Below are 20,045 nucleotides of genomic sequence, written 5' to 3'. Positions count from 1 at the left end.
TAGAAGACAAATGCTGTTTCTATTCTTAAAAATGAATAAATTGAGGCACAAAGATTTGCTTTCCTCATTGTTCACAGCTATGTAGTAGTGAGATAGAGAATTCAACTTTAGATTTTTTATTTCTAGGGCAATGTTAGGTTGGTAGTCATGTGCCTGAGTTTTCCAGTGATGGCTGCTTTTAGTCAGCTCATCGCTCGATCTTTGATAACCCTTAATATTTTAAGTTGTGGGTATGATTCTAGCTATCAGAAAGAATAATTTTCTGTAATGCGTTTTTGGGAAGGTGTCAATAGGCTACATTAATCTCACTTTAGGTTTTTGTTTACTTGGATGACAGCAGAACATAAGTGTTTTCCGGTGAAATGATATTTCCTGTGAATGATATTTTTTTGAGAAATGATATTTCTGATGTGTGTTGAGTTATGTGTTTTGGATGTTGTTTAAAAGATTCAGGCACATCAATGGTATTTTGCTTTTTTTTTAAATCAAAGGTATGATGGTATTAGAATAATGCAATCAGTTATTAGAGGTATATTATAATTTTTTATATCTAGAATTCCTTGCTAGTATATTGGAATTTCCCCCTTAAAGAATCCTTTCTAAAAAACCAAAATGATTATATTAAATCTTTTTAATGCTATCATTGCTCTTAATTTTTTATGTCTAAAGAAACAAAAAGGAATGGAATGTAGAAGGTAACTAGCAAATTAGATTTGGCCCTTGCCTAGTAGACTTGAAAATCTTAAGAGAGTTGAATTTATCATTTTGCTTTTGAAGAAATAATTTTCGTAATGTAATCTAATTGCCATTCTTCAGTGGTTATTCTTTGTGTAGTGGCTATCTGTCCCAACTTCTTTATAAGCTGAAAAGGTCCCTCATGAGAGGACAAAAACTTAGAATTTTCTGACAACTATAGAAATTAGGGAAATTGTCTTTTAAAAGATGTATATGGGCGGTGCAAAGACACTAAACAGAGACAGCCACTTGCCATCATAGCTAAATATAACCTTTTGATTTAATATGCAGTTTAATATATGATAATTGTGGTATTTACACTTCTTTCTCTGCAGGCCTGATTCTTGCATCAGAGCTGGAGAAGACTACCATCACCACTGGCAGTGTCTCAGAGAACATTTTAGAGTTATTGACTTCCCTGCTTGCTCTAGACATCTGATTTGCCAATGGGCTCCCATGAGACCACGAGGAAGCCAGAGGGGATTAGGGCTTGCATAGAAAGTCCTTAAAGAAATTTGTGACATGTCATTAAGAGGGTCTCAGGGAAAGGAAGAACTTGTAGACTGTGACTCCAAACAGCTGAAAGCAGAAGGGAGTAGGGCTACATCCCTGACTCTTTAAGAACACGATTGATGTTCCATTATGGGGAACAGCATCCCCCAGGCCTGGAGCAGATCCCAGCTGCCTTATCATCATATAACACATCTTCCTTGCCTTAATGCTGGAAATGTGGACGACTAGCCCATACTCCTAGTTTGTAAGGCCCTAGCATTTGCCATGAGATTTGTGTTTTCACATTTCTATCTCTGAGCACTTGTTCAATTTGCCTTATTATATCTTGTTACTGATTGTCTGATTAAAAAATAAAAAGATGCCAACCACAAAAGAACAGAGTCCTGCTTTTTCCATTATCATTTTTATTGAGTTGTACAATTTCAGCTAACTGAACCAAATGAGACAGGTGTTTTTTGCAGTTTTAATGTGCTGGGACAAAAAAAGAATTTTGGTGGGTTGAAATTAGTGGGTATGTTTGGGTAAAGTTTGCACTTACTGGTTACTGCATTTGTGTTAGATAAATATAGGGGATTATAAAATTTTGTTAAAAGATACACTGTTTTTCAAATGTCGTTATTTAAGTTACAATTATAGATAAAGCAATGGTATATTAGTTACCAAAAAAAGTAAGTCTTTTGTGTTCGAGCTGGATTTGCCACTGTCATTATAATTTAACTTTTACAACTGTATTTAATATTTAAACAGTAGATAGGATCATGTTTAACAATATCACTGACCAATGTGTTCCCCAAATTATCCCATTAAGTAGGAATTTCCATGATCAGTTTCTTCTGTCAATAGATCCAGGAATTAAAGCACTGCGAACAGTCGGATTCTTTCCCTCTTATATTTTTCTTTTGCAAGAACAATCAAGGAGAAAGAGTTGCCAAATGGTCCATGTTTTTTATAACCTATTGGGTTTTTTTTTCCAGGCTGTAGGTCAGTGGTCTTTCTGGAAGCTCCTCCATGCTTCCTAGAAAGTGGTAGGCAAAGCGAATTTTGGGAGCCTGTTAGTAGTAAATGCTTTTCTCCGTGAAGCTGTAATGTTCATGGGACCTTGAAGTACAAATCTTAATTCCTTTTAAGATAACTGATATTAATATTAGAATTTCTTTGTATTGTATTAAACATTTTCTAAGCCTGAATTCCCAACGATACAGTGAATAATTTCAATTTTAGTTTTTTATGCCGTGGTATTTTATAGTGTCCCTTCCTCCCTCCCATTAGAATGTTCCACTTTAGAGCAAACAGCAAAGCCCAGTGTAGAGACAAGTGTAGAGGGAAGAGAAGGCTGATGTACAAACATATCCTTATTATCTGTTCAGCTGACAAAATCATTTCTGTTTCTGATGCTGAACCCTTTGGCAGTGCCAGCAACTTTTATTTCCCTGGAAAAGTCACTTTATGTTGCAGTAGCAACAAGGTGCCACAGTTGGGTCTGGAATCAGGAAGGCGTGAGTTCAAATCCTACCTCAGATGCCTAGTAACTGTGTGACCCTGGGCAAGTCACTTAAACTCTGTGTGCTTCAGTTTCCTCAATTATAATATGGGGATAGTAATAAGGTTGTGAAGATAAAATGAGACAATATTTATAAAGCACTTTGCAAAGCTTAAAGTGCTATATGAATGCTAGCTGCTGCTACTACTATACTAGTACTACTAGTACCACCACCACCACCACCACCACCACCACCACCACCTGTGGAGCTGCAGTTTTCTTATCGCCCAAAATGGGGATGATAATATAGCATGAATATCCCAAAGATTGTCATGAAGATCACAGGAGACTGTGTTCAATGCTTTACAAACCTTAAAGTGCTATATTAATGTGACCTAAGCTACTGTTGTTGCTGTTATGCTTCCCAAATCTCTGTCTCCTGCCTTTACCACTCTCCCAAGCTCCAGGGTCAAATTTCCTGATGCCTCTTAGGTCCTTAGGCCCAACTGTCCTGCCAAACTTAATGTGCAGGGAAGTAATTCACTTTTCCTATGAAACTTATTTTCCTGACTTTTTCCTCCATCAGTGTCACCATAATTCTTCTAGTCATTTATACTTCAAAGTCACCTTGCATTCTTCCTGCTCATTGGCCCACCACATCCAATCAATTGTTGTCTTATCGATTCTAACCCACAATTTTTCTTAAATATTTCTTGATATAGTAGAAGATATGATGGATTTAGGAAATCTGGATGATTTGGGGGATGTTGATTTTTATTAAAATACATATTGTGGTCTTGTGGATTTTCCCCCTCATTGACTGTTGAGGCGGCGTGATATGTTGGAAAGACTACTAGATCTGGAATCAGAGGAACTAGATTTGAACTCTAAATTTGTGACCTTAAATTTCTCTCGGCTTCAGTTTCCTTATATGTAAATGAGAGTCTGGAATCACATTATTTCTAAGGTCCCTCCCAGCTCTGAATCCTAAAATCATTGTTCTAAGCTTCAGTTACACAGGACTATTTTCTGTCTTCTGAATGCATCTGGCACTCTTGTTGTTGTTCAGTTAATTCATATGTGTCCAACTCTTCATGACCCCATTTAGGGTTTCTTGACAAAGATACTGGAGTGTTTTGCCATTTCCTTCTCCAGCTCATTTTATAGATAAGGAAACTGAGGCAAACAGGGTTAAGGGACTTGCTCAGGATTATGCAGCTAGTAAGAGTCTGAGGCCAGATTTCAATTTAGGAAGGTGAGTCTTTTTCACTTCAGGACCCACAGTCTATTCCACTGCACTACCAAACTGTCCATGTCTGGCACTGTGCTTTTGCTAACACTATTCCCTACATTTGGAACGCCTTTTTTATCTGTCCTTTGAAATCCTGCTTGTTTTTTAAGGTCCAACTCAAAATGCTACTTTCTCTAGTAAAGTCTTTCCTCTCGCTTTTCTCTTCCTTGACTAAACAGAAGTTTTCCTTCTCACCAAGAGTATCATAGCAGCTTGATAATTCCTCTTCGGCATTTATATTTAATTTTGCATTGCAGTTGTGTATGTGCTGCTTATTAGAATGAGTTCTTCACCTGGGGTTTGTAAGCTTGTGTGTTTAAAAATATTTTAATATCTTTCTTTTAATAGAATTGGTTTCATTGGCAATCCTATGTATTTTATGCACTTAAAAACATAATTCTGAGGTATCCATAGAGTTCACCAGATTGCTAATAGGGTTCATGACACAAAAAGGTTAAAAACCTCCATATTAGATTATAAACTTCTTGAGGGCAGGGACAATGTATCTTTTTTTGGTATCATTTTTCTCTCACAGTTTCTTGTACATAGGCATTAAAAACAACAATTCATCAAAAAGCATTTATTAAGCATCTGCTATCTTCCAGGAACTCTTAGCTACTGGAAATACCAGTGTGGAGAATGAAATGATCCCTATTCTGAAGGAGCTTACACCCTAATGGGAGATATAAGTACATGCATAATTATATACAGAATATCTTATACATACATACGTATATATGTGTATGTGTGTATATATGTATGTATATATATTTATGGAGAGAGAGAGAGAGAGAGAGAGAGAGAGAGAGAGAGAGAGAGAGAGAGAGAGAGAGAAGATAAAAGCAAAGTAGTTAGATCCAAGGTATTTTGAGGAGGTTTCATATAGAAACTTGAAATTCTGTGTTATGGAAAAGAAGACTACTAAGAGGTAGGTGGAAGTGAGGAGGGAGTACACTCTAGGGATGGATTACAGCCAGCACAAAGGCTGGAAAATGAAACATCATGTGTGAAGAACAGAGAAAATATGTTTGACTGAATGGCAGAACGCAGGAGGGGAATTCATATATGGGAAAGAGGTTGTGAAGCCTCAACAATTTTGTTCCTGCCTTTCAGTAAAGAGGTGGTAGACTGTAAGTGCAGAACAAGGCATACATTTCCAGACATGCTTACTTTGTTGGTTAGTTTTGTTTAACTAGTTATTTGTTGCAAAGGAGAGCTTTATGGAGAGCAGAGAGATCTGTGCAGAATAATAGTAATATTAAAAAAAGGATCAGTTTTTTTTTTGTCTTGTTGAATTATGTAGTAGACAAGCCACTTGTTGTCTTTAGACCTCAGTTCTAAAGATCTAACATTGATTTAAAATTCAATGATCTGCATTAGATAGGGAATTGATTAGGGAAACTTCCTTAGGGAGGAAGCTTTTGAAAAGATTCCTAAAGAACTGATGGCAATGAAATAAAAAAAAAAAGTGATACTAAGCAAAAAGTTGCCATTTTCTCTTTGTAAAGAGAATGAGAAGGACATTGATAAGCTGTAGTTTCCAGAGGAAGGCAACTAGGATGATGAAAGACCATGGGACCATGTTATTGAAGATTGATTGAAACTGAGCATATTTAGACTAAAGAAGAAAAGGATATGATTGCTGGCTTCTAGTATTTTGAAAGACTGTCATGTTGGGGAGGGATTAGATTTCATCTCTTTGGCCTTAAGAGCAGTGGGCAGGTGTTTCAAAGATGCAAATTTAAACTTGATGTCAGGAAAAAGCTTCCTAATAATTAGAGCTAGCTAGAATTGGAATGGACAGCCGTCTGTGGAGGGCTTCAAGCAGAGGCTGGACCACTGCCTGGTTATGCCATAATGTGAATTCCTTTTGTGCAGAGGCAGAACTAGATGGCTAGTTGTTAAACTTGTAGTGAAGGTATAAAGGTAACCAAATTTGACAAATCAGAAAACCCAATGAGGCACTGCAGGAATTGATTCCACTCCTTTGGTGGTGTTTCTGAATTCTTAATATGAAGTTGCAGAATCACTTGTCCTTGGGAGGTTTTACAGTACGAAGCATTGCTTGACTTAGATAGTTCCTATTGTAAGTCATTAATTGTGACCTTTGAGCATTTATTGTGGTTGAATGCTTTAACTAGTTGGAAGAATTTTGTTTTGAAGACTTTTTTTTCATAAAAGCTCACATTTCCATAAAGATACTTTTTTGGAGGTAGGATACACATTTCAGCACTCAGAATATTTCAGTTTGTTAATTGTTACCTAATTGGTTCAGTTACTTCTGTTATTGATAGGTATTAAGCCAAAAAATGGAGACATTATTATGAACTTATAAGTCATAGATCAGGCCATTACTTTTGAACTTCCCTTCTTTTTACAACCTTAAGTAAGCTCCATAAAGTTAAACTTGTTATCTACATCACCTTACTGTAGAGAAGCCAATTAGTTAATTATGCCAGTGTTGGGAGAAATAAAAAGTTTAGATAAGACCTCATGGAATTATAATTTATCATTTCTCTGGGCCTTTGTTTTCTTGGACAATGCTGCTGATCTTATGAGGTGAATTTGAGGAAAGCTGTGTATAAACTTAGAAGCTCTATGTAAAAATGAGTAGTTGTTATTAGAATTTGTATAATGGGCCAAAGAAGCCTGTTTTCCTCCTTAATAGAGTTTATTTCAGTATTGTTAAGGGCTTATTCCTTTAGAAAACTTGTAAATATCTGACTTTCACAGAACATTTTAGTGTAAAATTGATGATGAATTTTAGTTATTATTCTGTTTTTTGCCAGTCACTACTAAGATTTTTCAGGAATAGTGTTTTATTTTCTTTTTAACAACGAATCCAGCATTTTCATTGATAAATTTCTGCTTAGAGGTAGGTCTGTTCTGCGGGATGTTTTCAAAGCAAGCTAAATTGAACCTCAAAAACCATAAACTATATTATATAAGTAACACTACCACTAATCTAATCAAGTAATTGATTCTCTGATTGAGATTGGATTAAAAACTTTTATCAAGAAATTTCTGTTATTTGTGAGAAGTCAAATTATAGTGCTTGGCTTTTCTTTCCTCTCCTAGGTCATTTGGATCCAGGATTCCTTGCAAGTGACAAAACAGCTTCTGGCAATACACAACTCAATGAAGAGATTAATATTGCCTCCTCTGACAGTGAAGTAGAGATTGTGGGAGTTCAGGAACATGCAAGGTAGGATAGTAATTTTTTTGCAATTTAAATTTTAGTTTTACTTTCACCAGAGTTAAAAAAACTAAAGCCAAATGCCTCTCTTTCCTAACTGTAATTTTCCCCTCCTCCCAAGAAAACAGATACAGGAAAGGACTGGCTGAATGGTGTGGCTGGTGTGCATAGTGGATATTGTCTATCAAGTTCTTCCTTATGAGATGTTTTCTGGTTAAATATGTAGAAATTTCTGAGTTAAGGAATGTGGTACAATATTGTCTCAAATTTTGACAAATCAACTAATACAGGATTACCTTTCTTTTTAAGATTTAATAGTTTTGAACTGCACTAGGCCTTTTGGGATATCTATGTGGGTTACTACTGTTGTTTTGCCCCTTAATTTTCAGTACTTAAGGGTAATGACTGAAAGACTGAACAAAAGGGACAATTTTTAAAGCTGAGACCCTAGGAAATTCTACAACTTTCTCCTTTTTATAGATGAAGTAGCACTAGCACTATAAGGTTTTTGTCAATTTTTATCACTCAGTTTTCCCTTCTTTAACTTGGTCTTAAATGGTAATGGTAGTTAAAAACTAAAGATAACCTCTAAACTCTCAAATATCTTTCATAGAGAGGTAATCAAAATGAAAGTCAATTTGGTCTACCTCATGCCAGTCTTCTATGCTTTTTAAGTGCCACATTTCTGTGCCAGGTGCCAGCTAAGTGCTGGGGATACAAAGACAGTGAAATTGTCTCTGTCCTCAAGGAGCCTGGTATTCTATTACTTTTCACTTAATCAAATAAGATAATATTTGTAAAGCACTTAGCACAGTGCCTGGCACATAGTAGGCTTTGAAGAAATGCTTATTTCCTTCCCTTCCTTGTTCCCACTTAGCTCATATGTAGATCTGGGATGTTCAGAAAAGCCTGGAGAATTAACCTAATTTCCTCTGATTTCTTCAAGTAGAAGGGAAATCATATATATCATCTCCCTTTAGTGGAAATAATTTGTTTTTGAGACACATTTGTAATGAGAATGTGGAACTGATCTTTCAGAGAAATCTGTTCCCTACTTCATTGAGATTTATTCTGCTGACAATCATAATTTCAGCATTCAGGATTTGACATGGCATTTTCCCCTTAGTGACCAGGTGTGAATTCTTCAGAGAACACCAGGAATCTTTGATTCTACACATTGCTTTATCACTTGTATTTTTCCTGTCTTATTTTTTCTTCTTTCATCCCTCTTTCATTCTTTGCTTTCTTCAGCATTTCTAAGTTTTGTTTCCTTCTATACTCTGTTTTCTTCTCCTTTGTGAATTTTGTTGCCTTTACTGTTCCTTCTCCATTGCATCCTATTATCTGGTTTATTGACTGTCAGAAATAACTTTGAATTTTGGCCATCTCTTTTTTCTTTTATACTGTATTTCTTTTATACTAGTTTCCCTCGTTTTGACTCTTAAAATATCTCCATCGTCTGCTCATTTTTTCTTCCTCTCAATTTCCATGTTTCTCTTGTTCATATTACATTTTTTCCTGTTAGATTCACCCTTTTTTAAAAATTGTTTTTCCACTGATTTTTTAGTATTTTCTTTTTACTAGTTTGACCTTATTAGGGAGAAGTTAGAACTACTCATTTTTTCTTCATGTCACTCTACTCCTTGCCATCAGTTTCTTTTATATTAATCTTCCATCTCTTCTTAGCTATTAGCCTTATGATCTTTAACTCTGTAATGAGCTTCTTTTTCCTTTTTTCATCTTTATAAAATTCCTTTTAAAATTTTTCTGTATTTAAAATCTCAATTTCAACTCCATGTTCAGACTTGTTCAGGTTCAGCTAATTCTATCTTAAATGTCACAGTTTTTTTTCTTGTCTTTTATGTTGGTGTCCCAAATTTCCTTTCTCCTTCATGTCATTCAGAATGACATCAGCAGAATTACCATAAATTATGCCATCAGCATGCATACCCTTTATTGATTTCTTCTTGTCCAGTACTTCAAATTTTAATTTATTCAGTTCCCAGTAAAAGTAGTGCCCATTCCATTCTCACTTTTACTTCTTCCTAAATCTCCATTTCTTTTCTTTCTTCATGTCTAGCACACCATTTAATTACCATAGCTCACGTCTATCTTAGTGACTGCTGCTTCTCCGCATTTTCCTGTGGCCAGAAGCCTAAATTTTCTAGCTACCTCTTTGCCTCTGTTTTGCTTTTTCATTCACCTTTGATCAAAATGCCTTTATTTTACTTTCATGCCTAAAAACTTTCACCTACACTGGTGGAACCGAAGGTTAGATCTGTCAGGAAAAATTGAAAAACAACCAGAGACAAGTCCATTGTTTTCTTCTAGTCCTGGTAATTTCTGTGGTTTTTGTCCTCTTTGTTTACCTAGATTGTAAGTGCACTAGAGAGAGACATATAGTCTCAGTTTTGTATAAAGCCAAATGGCTAAATAAATGTAAAATGCCCATGTATCTTGCAACTCTTTTGTCAGGAGACATTCTCTTCTGTTCTCTTAAATCTTGGAATATAAGGAATAAGTCTTTGGTTTTGTTCTGTATGTTTATTTGCTGTAGAAATTTCATTCATCCTGTGGATGGCTAATCTATTTTAAAAACAATGTGGCATTTCAGAGCCATATTCACCAGAAGTGCTGGTTTTTTCATTTTAAGTACAGTTGAGGCATTTTAACTGACCCATGCACATGCGTGTGGACACAGCCTTTAGGACTGTGAGGATGGCTTCGTTGACCTCTTCCTTTAAGCCCTCCATAGTTCCTGATCTGCTTCATTTTCAGTGTTCTCCATATTAAACACAAAGGCTGAAGGACCATGAAGTGGATGGGGAGGCTTTCTTTTTCGGTTGCGTCAGAATTGCGCCTTTTGGTTGCTTGTATCTTATCTGGAATTTATTTCTCTTGCAGGTCTAGGGTTGCAGTTATGAAGTATTGATGGGCTTCTGGCAGGGTTATCGCATGGAAAAAGGTTTTAGGTTTTGATCCACATCTTTTTGTTCTAGTTTGATGTGCATGCTCAGTCAGATGTTTGTTTGGATTAAGTCGTCTTGTTCTCCATTGTACTTTCTTATCCATGTTACACATTGTTACTGGAGTTTTGAGGGTTTATGAAACTCAGGCTTTGCCCTTGAGTGGTTGTTTGGGGGGTTGTGGCTCTGAGTCTGGGGGCTTGGTGCCATGTTTCCTCTGTGGAAGCATTTTGGTATTTATTGAGTCATTTTGGTTGTAATGTATGTGCTTTGGTGATATGATAATTTCTTTTTTTTGCATGTTAAATTCTTTCCCTGCTCCTTTATTTTTAATTGTGATATGTTCATTTCAATTCCACGTTTCCTTTATGTAGTCCTAGACTAGAAAGCATGCTTTCTGAGCTAATAGTTGAATGAAACTTTGCTGATGGCTGCTTTGTGTTGATGGTTGATGTACTGAATTTCTTTTCTTTTCCAAACATCATTTCCATGTAGTGTTTTGTGGACAATTTATTTTCAGTCTGGGGTATTATCTTTTAGATTATTGGTATACAATTAAAGATTTCTCGTTCAATTGGTCATCATCACCTTTCCTAATGTTGCCCTGAATTTAATCAGCCATATGTAGGGTGCTGTGCTTTGTCTGATTCCCTCTTTTGACAAAATAAATGAGTTTCTGGTCTCAGTATGATAAGCTTATATAAATTGCCTTACTCCTCCTGTTTCTTCATCAGCACCAGTAACAGGGTGGTTGCAGAAGTAATCTGTTGAGGCTGCATCTAGTGTCATATCACTGAGCCATGTTAGGAATATCCCAACCCTCCCATCTTCCTTGAACCATGTCAGTGCATTTTCCCAGATGCTTTTGTGCAAGTTTCCATTGTGGTTAGTCTCTCCTCTCAGACTTTTAGCACCTTTGGTCATTGACACTAATGGTGACGTAGGTCCTTAACCAAATAATTGATGGGAGATGGGAAAACTTTTGCATATTAAGCTGAAGGCTTCCTAGAAGCTAAGATATCTGTTAATGGTGGTAGATGCTGAAAATTGAAGAAGGCAAATTGAAAGACTTAGAGCTCATGGCCAGAAATATTTCCATAAAATAACGAGCAATCACTTAGTATTGTAGCAGGAAAAGTAAATAGGAATGTTACCACAAAAGTAGTATCGAGTGACCTAAAGGTTTAACTTTTAAGGTATTATCTGCTATAATAATTTAGCTAATATGAGCCTTGCGTTTTCTTCTTCTCTTCAACATTATGAAACCTCTTTAAAAAAAAACTGGTTTCAGTGGATGAAGGACATGAAGTTGATCATATTTCTCTAAAACAGGGAAAAGTTTTAAGGAAAGTTTTCTGGTTTTTGTTCTGGTTTTGGTTAAGTGAGCTAATATGTTAGTGTGGAACTCAAATCTTGATTGCATTGTGCTTGTTCCTCACTCTCTTCTCTTGTCACATGCAAATGAAAATACAGAGTGATCCAAAGGTCTTAGTGGAGTTTTAAATCATTAGAGCTCAAAGCAGTCCTCAGACTTTTGGGACACCATGCATTTCTTGTGAGAGGTTGGAAGGAAGTAATCATTGGATTGGTCTAGTTCAGTTAGCTCATTTGCTTCTCTTTTGACCTCTGTGGTCCATATCACAAAGGGATATGCAAACTATATGAAAATTTCCTTTTTCTGTTAAGATTCCCATAAAATTGTGATAATTAGACTTGATTCTTCACAGCATATATTTCCCTTGCTGTCCTTTCCTGTGGATTTTTCAGTATTCTATAATCTTTTAACTATCTCTTATTTGAATTCAGTCATCCCAATAACAGATAGTATTTGTGTGAGACCTTAAGAGAAAATTTTTCTTTATTATTTTATTAGTATTCTCTACAGTTTTCTAGCATATGTTTCTCCTGTATAGCTCCCTCTATTTCCACATTTATCCATTGTTGAGTCCTGTACTGTTTACTTGCTCTTTCCTTATTCAATGCTTTTAGCTACCTCTAGGTTGAGAGATAGTTTTTAAGATTTTTAAATCAAAACTCCTCTGTGGTTTAGCCGGTCAGACTGGGAATACTAAATCTGAGCTGATTTATTTGATGCTATTCTCCTTGTTTTCTTGAATTCTAGTTGTGTTGTACCAGAAATTAGCTTTAAAAATACAGATACTCCCAAGCTTGTAGCTAAATTACCGATTTCAGAAGGGACATTAAGCTAATAATATTTTGACAACAATTTTAAATGATGCCACTGCTCTAGCTGGGAGAAAGAAATTGTTCCTCAGTAACCCATTTGGCAAAAGAGTAGCTTTCAGGGTAATTCTCCAATAGAAACAGGAGTCCTGTTTCAGGAACTTAAAGTTCTTGTGTTCAGGCCAAAGTATATGAACTCATAGAGGCAATTCTGGTATTGATCCCTGGTCATCATTACTAACCTCTGCTGAACTAGGTTGGGTTGGTAGTGTTCCATCAGAACTGAAAGTTCCAAGAGACCCAATACCACTTTTTATATACAGACAGTCTAAGCATCTTCTGAGCTCTGCTTTGGGAACCAGTGTCACTGTAATAAGGCCACCTGTTAGATCTCATGTAAGCTTAATTAGGTATGGTCGGTACTTAAGATGGAAGGACACAAGTGGGAGTGATCCCATCAGCTGCCCTCTTCATGTCTGACTCAGTATTTCATCCTGGGAAACTTACAGAGCCTTTCAAGGAATGTGAAATTCAAGCTGTTCATGATTCTTTTTTTCCCAAATAGCCCTTGAAGGAATTTCTCAGATGGATAATTCTGTCCCTCCAACCTGAAGTCCAGTAGATAAGGACTCTGTTGATCTTGCTTCCCCAGATGCTATGGTCTGTGATAGAACAGAAGATACCACATTTATTCTTTGCTTTTTGAGGACTAGAAATTGGCCCTTATGCAAACCCCAGTACTCAGGAATGCTCACTGAAGAGGAGAGCTGCAGAAATCTAATCTGTCATAGCATTGCTGTTGCTGCCTTTTAAATCATGTTGCCAATATTGATACTGTAATTGTTAATGTTATTATCATCATTATTATCATCATCATCGTTATTCTTATTGGTGAGCATGCATCCTCTGTTGCTCTGGCATTATTTTTTTATTTTAAAGCTGAGTTAATATTAGGTCTTAATTTTCTTACAGTTTTAGTTGTTTCCCTTTAGCAATATAATTTATCTAATGTATCTTTTGGCCTAAGGATCTCAAATTATATTTAAAACAAAAACAAAAAGTAAGTCACCCTTGGAATGGGAAGGGGACAGGAACTGTCATTTCTTGCTAGGTCCCCCTCAATAGTGAAAAAGAGTGAGCCTCCCCAGAAATATATGACCAGTGACAGAGCCATGACAGTTCATAAGCTTTATATATGTATGTATATATACACACATTTTTTTGTGTGTCCAGTGTTGTGATCCTTAGCTTTTCTGTGTTAAACCATATCTGTCACATATTTACATGGTATGTTTTGGATTACACGAGTATACATATCAGACTTGTCTTAGTAGTAAAGGCACCAGCCAATACAACTGAGACTACATTGTTTTACATCACAGTATTTGGAGCAAGCATCTGCTGAATTAACTTTGCTCTTATTATTCCTTCTGTAGGTGTGTACATCCTAGAGGTGGTGTGATTCAGAGTGTGTCTTCATGGAAGGATGGCTCAGGCTTACAATATTTTAGCAGCCGACAAACACAGTCATGGACATCCGTGACTCCTCAGCAGAATTGGTCTTCGCCCTCAGAAGTAGTCGATCTTACCTTGGATGAAGACAACAGACGCAAATACCTACTGTAACACGATGTCACTGTGTTTCTTCCCCACTGTACCCTTCCTTTTCTCTTTGGCACAGAAATTCATTGTCATTACTTCAACTTCAGAAGCCCTGCTCTTGGCATTTGTGGAATTGAAACTTGTGGAGAATTATCCCTTTAAAAAAAACACTGAGGTTTTATCTTTTAAAAGTCATTTAGGAAAATGAAGGATTCTTTCCCTCCTTCATTAGGAAGATGAGAGATAGTGATGAATTTTATGGGGGAGAAAACTGCAGTTATATGCAGTTGAATATTAATCAGAGGAGATGCTATCTGGCTCTGCCTTCCTCATTCCTGATAGAATAATATTAGTTTAATTACAAGGTGAATTTTAACTGGGGTTTTAGAACCTTGTATTTCTCTCTGTGAGTGAAATTATAACCTACAGGGTTAGCTCTTCCTTTCCTTCCCACTGGCCCTCTTACCCCAGGGCATTTGCACATTTCTCAGTCAGGTTCTATTATTGGCACTCAATAGGACATGTGTGTTAACAACTTGTCCTTTTAAGCAGAAAACAGGAGCATTACTGTTTCTCTCTTAACTTAGTTTTCTGCTCCCTTTCCTGACTACTCGCCTGACTGGTGACTTGCCACAACTTGAATGACTTTGCTCTGATGTTGTGATCACAAATGCTGTTGACTTCTGTTGATTCCTTGTTTGCAATAACTTTTAACTCTGAAAAATGAGAATTTCTTGACTAGTAGCTACTTCCAGGATAATACTTTTCTGAGGAGGATTGGTATCAATGGAAAAAAAAAAAATCTCCATTCTGATTCCATTGGCTTTTCTTTTTTTCTGGTCTGCTCAAATATAACTGGAAAATGTATAAAGGTGAAACTGGGAACCTGTTACATGGGCCTGAAACAGAGAGAGAGGCCAACATTGGGAGACTATAGGAACTCATAAGCTTGCATGGCATTTGGCAAGAGTGTTAAGTGCCTTCTTTCATAGCAAGTGTCTCCATGTAGGGCATAGCCAATAAGCGCTAAATATATAAACTGATGCCACTGATGTGCTTGGATATCTTTCTCCTTTCTACCTTTAAAAAAATAATATATGCCATAAGAAGCACATGTTGCAACATTCTAGATTTTACATAATTAAAGATAGGGAAAATTCAGGAAATGCCAAAGTTGAGGTTTTTGTGGCATTTTTAACTACTTGGTATCTGGGATTTATTTCACTTATTGTTCATATCCCTTGAAAGCAATAGCTTTGATAATACCACATACAAAGGTGGGGTAAAGTGATGTTGCTTTCAGGACCTACTCACCTGTTGTTTTTTCTTAGCCTTTTCTTTTTGGTTTTCTGGTAATTCAACTATTGGTAAACTGCTTTACCTGTAGCCCTTAATGCATCAGTGGCTGCTGCTTATCATAAGAGCATGCATGAGAGCTGCACAGTCAGAATAGTCTGCCTGACCCTGTTTGTCCAACATTTAAAATACTTTATTTTTTAGTAAAGCATAGTTTCTTAGTGAGCCGTTTCTACTCCTTTGGGCTCTTCCTGCCCTTTTCCTACCTGATCACACATTCTTTGATCAGCTTCTTTCTCTGATACTTTTTCATTTGCTTTTGTTTTCCATCAGTTGTTCAGATTCAGGCTTTTGAGACAGCAAACAATTCCAGTTTACAAATCTTAATTCTATCCTCTCTGTGGGCCTCATGGCAAAACCAAAGACCAAAAGTGAGGCCGAAAAGAAACTATTCCAATCTGACTGTTATAATGTCCTCAGACTGTTCATGTTTAATGTTGGCACTATTTTATTAAATACCTTGTACTATCACAAGCTGTTATTTACTTAGCTTAAAGTACTTTGTCAAACTAAATGCACAACTCTTGATCTTTGTTTTTCAAGGAAACCAACTTGAAGAATGATTTTCTCCACAGACAGTGTAAAACTCCTTTAAAGTAAATACCATTACAGAGAAAATTCTGTTTAATAAAGTTATTTCTGTTGCCCATTGTAGATGGACCATAGAAACAACACACTATGTACCCATTTGCAACAAATTCTCTACATAGCATATATTCCTCTGTTTTAGTGCTTTCTTGGGTGGGGGCAGGGTTTGTATATTTTTTTTGGATTGTAGGTAGGAAAAGGAGAGTTGAGCTGTCCCTAAGCTCTCCATACTTCTTTTGCCCTACCAACAAGTAGTACCTTTCAACTCTTATTGCCCCTTCTCTCTTTAGACATCCCAAACAACTACACTTTCTGATAGTCTCCAAAACAAAATAGTAGTGGAGATAGAGATCCAAGAACTAAGAGGAGGAGAGAGAAGGTAATGTCATGAACATTATACTCACTCTTCTACTGTATTTGGGGCCCATCTTTTTACATACTGATTTCTCAGAGATTCTGGGCACCGGTCGTTTCATTGCTAGCCCTTGCAGACTGGAGATGTACTTTTGCGTACAATGGAATTTTTGCAAAATTCCATGGTGAGAAAGCAGTTTAGGTGGCCCTTAGAATTCCTTCTTAAGGGATTATATCTATATGAATTTTTCATTCGGTAGCACAAAAAATAGGAAAAATTCCCCAAAGCAATAGCTCACAGAGACAGTGCTTTATTCGGGGTTACCCTTGTGCAAAATGGTACAGCTAGGCCACGGATTGGTTTCTATCCCAACTTAAAAAATAAATTAGAATTTGAACCAATGAACTATGTATTGTTTGATCATGCCCTATAAGATGTAGTTGCTGCTTTTTGGTATCTGCTATTTGGCTTTTTGCTTTTTATTTTATTTGAAGGGGCCAAATTAATTGGACCCCCTTTTCTTTGCAGTTGAGCATCCCATAATGCTGGTATCATTGTACCAATTTTGAATACAAGTCTTTTCCTGATTTGGTAATTTAGTAGTGTGCATCATTTTTAGCAAGTTAGCACTGTAGGTAACTGAGAGGGGAAAAACAGTGTGTTAGTTACCTGATTTTTCCTATCTCATGAGGTGTCTGAGAGAACTGAGGACATAGTTTAGTCTTTCCTATTAAAAATAAATAAATAAGTGAGCCCTTAAATTCCTGTTTTCCAGTATGTATATGATGTGACTTCCATGTATATATAAAAACAACTGCGCCCTAACCAAACTTCCTCAGATTGTGCACTGTTGATAGTTTAAAATAATCACGTATCTTAGTCTCATGCTGTTGGGTTTGTTTTCCATTTTATTTAAAACACTACATATTTCTTATTCTTTTAACAAATTTTAAAGGGTAGTGATCTTTAAAAAAAAAAACACACCCACAATCACTGGATAGTTAGGAAATGTTATTCTGTTTGTTTTTGTTTTATATTTTAAAGAGAGCAAAGGGCAGCAAAGCCTTTTTTTTTTTTTTTTTTTGCTCCTCTCACCAGGAAAGTGAAATGTTAGCCATTGTGTGGCTAGGAACCAATGCACTTGGTGGTTTAACAGATCTACTGTTGCTGGAGTTTGAACTTGGAACTTGATGCAGTGAAGACAAATCATTGCTTAGAATTAATGTTTTAAAATGTGCAACTCTAGTTTTAAAAGAAATTTGGTTCTTTACATTCATTATTTAGTTCTTGTTTCCATCTAGTATTTAATGGTCTTTGAGAAGAAAAATAATAAAACAGAGTGTTATATATATATATATATATTTTTTGGTGCAAGATAAGACCTTCTGTTTTTTGAAATAAGTCTGTAGCATAAAGGTTAAACTATTTTAAGACAAAATAAAATAGAGTGTATTTAAACAATAATATTTGTCTGAGGTGTTTTTTCTTCTTGCTTCACTTAGTATGGTAGTGTTTAAGCATCTCCAGATTCGATTACCATCTCTTAGAGCTCAAAATTTACCTATCTTGCCCCAAATTCCCTTCTAACTTCCAGTCTCACAACCCCCAACTGCTTTTCAGATATCAGACATTCTTAAACTCAACATGTCCAAAACAGAACTCAAACTTCCCCCTCTAAACCTTTCTCTCCTTCTACCTTTCCTATTACTGTAGGAAGCAACAGTATCCTTCCAGTGCCCTCACTATCCTTCAACCCCCATAACCAAACTGTTGCTAAGGCCTGGCAGTTTTACCTTTGCAACACCTCTTGAATATGGCTCTTCTCTGTCAGTGCCACCACTCTAGTACAGGTCCTCATCACCTAATGCCTTGATTACAGCAGTAGCCAGCACAGGGTTCTGCCAGCTTCAAGTCTTTCTCCATTCTAATTCACCTTCCATTTAGCCACTTAGGCAATTTTCCTAAAGTTCACGTTTGATTATGTCACTCCTCCACCAACTCCACTACTCAATAAACTGTGCTTCTAGGATCAAATACAAAAATACTTTGTTTGGCATTGAAAGCTCTTCGTAACCTAGCGCCTTCCTAATTTTCGTCTTGTTGTACCTTAATTCCCAATATGCACTCTTGATACTGGCTTCCTGACTATTTTGTATACAAGATACTCTGTCTCTTATCTCCAGGCATTTTTTCTGGTTGTCCCTCATACTTGGAATGCCCTCTAGCCTCTGCTCCAACTACTAACCTCCCTAGCTTCCTTTAAGTCCCAAATAATCCCATCTTCTACTGGAAATATTCCCCACCCCTTCTTAATTCTAATGCCTTATATAGACAATTTTACTGAGTGTGGCTAATGCACATGCTACAGCTTCTTGAAGCCACAGGTGAAAAGTGAAAGGTCATACCAAGGGTAAATGAGCAGCTTTGAAAAGGGCTCAGCAAACCCTCACACCAGAGGTATTAGTCCTCCCTGAGCATGTACTCCAATGAGCTAAACCAGGTTGAGGGTAACCAGCAGGCCTCAAGCCCATTAGTGAGTTAGGGGAATGTCTACCCCAAGCATGTGAAGGCTTTCCCTGGTGGAATGGGCAGATGAGAAAAATTTGTTCCAAATGGCCATGAAGGCAGGTAGAGCAGGTGCTGTGGAGTGCTTAAAACTTGGTCAGACATTGGAGACATCAAGCATCCACTGCATCCCTGTTCAGTTCTTCTGACTTTTGTCTTGCCACCAGACTTCAATGACTCTGGAAAAGAGAGTGAAACTGAGGACTTTGTCCAACTCCACCTCACTTCATTCCAGTTCACGAGCAAGTCAAGATATCACCTATCACTTTGTGGTGTCGTTGGACATAATCTTATACATAATTTGTTTTGTAGGCACCTAATAAATGTTGACAGGTTGATTGAAAAGTGAATAATACTCATTAACATTCAACATTCTTCCCTTCCTGACATTTCTGTTGCTTTTCAGGATGCCAGTGTTGATTTTCCTGGTAATAGCAAGGTTCTTCTAGGTTTCACTTTGCAAAGTGGTTTGAATATGGCACTTTTAGATTTAAGGTTAAGGTACATACCAGGATGCTTTTATTTCTCATCTCTACTCCCCCAAAGTACCCATACTGACAACCAGAATGTTGTCTTAGAACTTTTTGGGTGGCATTTACGGACCCTGGAACTGCTGACAGAGAGGTTCTGGGGAACAGGACTTGTATTCTAATGAATGCCTGTACCTTACCTTTCTGGGAAATGAACTAGGCACTCCCCTTTAATTCCCAGATACTAGAGATGGAATCTGCTTCTGCTTCTCAGAGCACTTAGAAAGGTTAGATAACTACTTTACAATACTGCAGCAAAATTTGTAACACTTCTAAAATAGCTTGGATTTTTTCCTTATTAACTACAGCCAGTTTCTTTGTTTCTTAATTTCTTCGAATCTGCGTGGTATGTTCTGAGATATCTGTCTTTCTCGAAAAGTCCAAAGCATCCATCTGTATCATTCTAGATTTGAAAGATCTATTTTCTTCAGTGAGCTTTTGAATCTCCTTTTCCATTTGGTTATTTCTGCTTTTGAAAGCATTCTTCTCCTCATTGGCCCCTTGCACCTCCCTTGCCAGCTGAGTTAGGCTAGTTCTCAAGGTGCCAATTTCTTCAAGATTTTTTTGGTTCTCCTTTAGCAGGGAGCTGATCTGCTTTTCATGCTTCTCCCTCATCCCTCTCATTTCCCTTCCCAGTCTTTCCTCCACCTCTCTAACTTGATTTTCAAAATTCCTCTTGAGCTC

General features: G+C 36.8%; 1 protein-coding gene across 3 annotated transcripts in view; it reads left to right on the top strand.

The window, feature by feature from the left end:
• The window catches only part of ARK2N (arkadia (RNF111) N-terminal like PKA signaling regulator 2N), a 113,772-nt gene extending 96,042 nt beyond the window's left edge, over nucleotides 1-17,730 (top strand). For 2 of the 3 annotated variants that reach the window (XM_072605224.1, XM_072605222.1), the window contains 2 exons: nucleotides 7,098-7,224; nucleotides 13,802-17,730. In XM_072605224.1, the coding sequence (XP_072461325.1) occupies nucleotides 7,098-7,224; nucleotides 13,802-13,991 (317 nt within the window). In that variant the 3' untranslated portion in view covers nucleotides 13,992-17,730. The other variant, XM_072605225.1, reaches the window with a different exon arrangement.
• Nucleotides 17,731-20,045: the final 2,315 nt, after the last annotated feature.

Source organism: Notamacropus eugenii, chromosome 4, assembly GCF_028372415.1.
Source record: "Notamacropus eugenii isolate mMacEug1 chromosome 4, mMacEug1.pri_v2, whole genome shotgun sequence".
Classification (NCBI taxonomy): domain Eukaryota; kingdom Metazoa; phylum Chordata; class Mammalia; order Diprotodontia; family Macropodidae; genus Notamacropus; species Notamacropus eugenii.
This window is presented reverse-complemented; position numbering and strand designations above follow the sequence as displayed.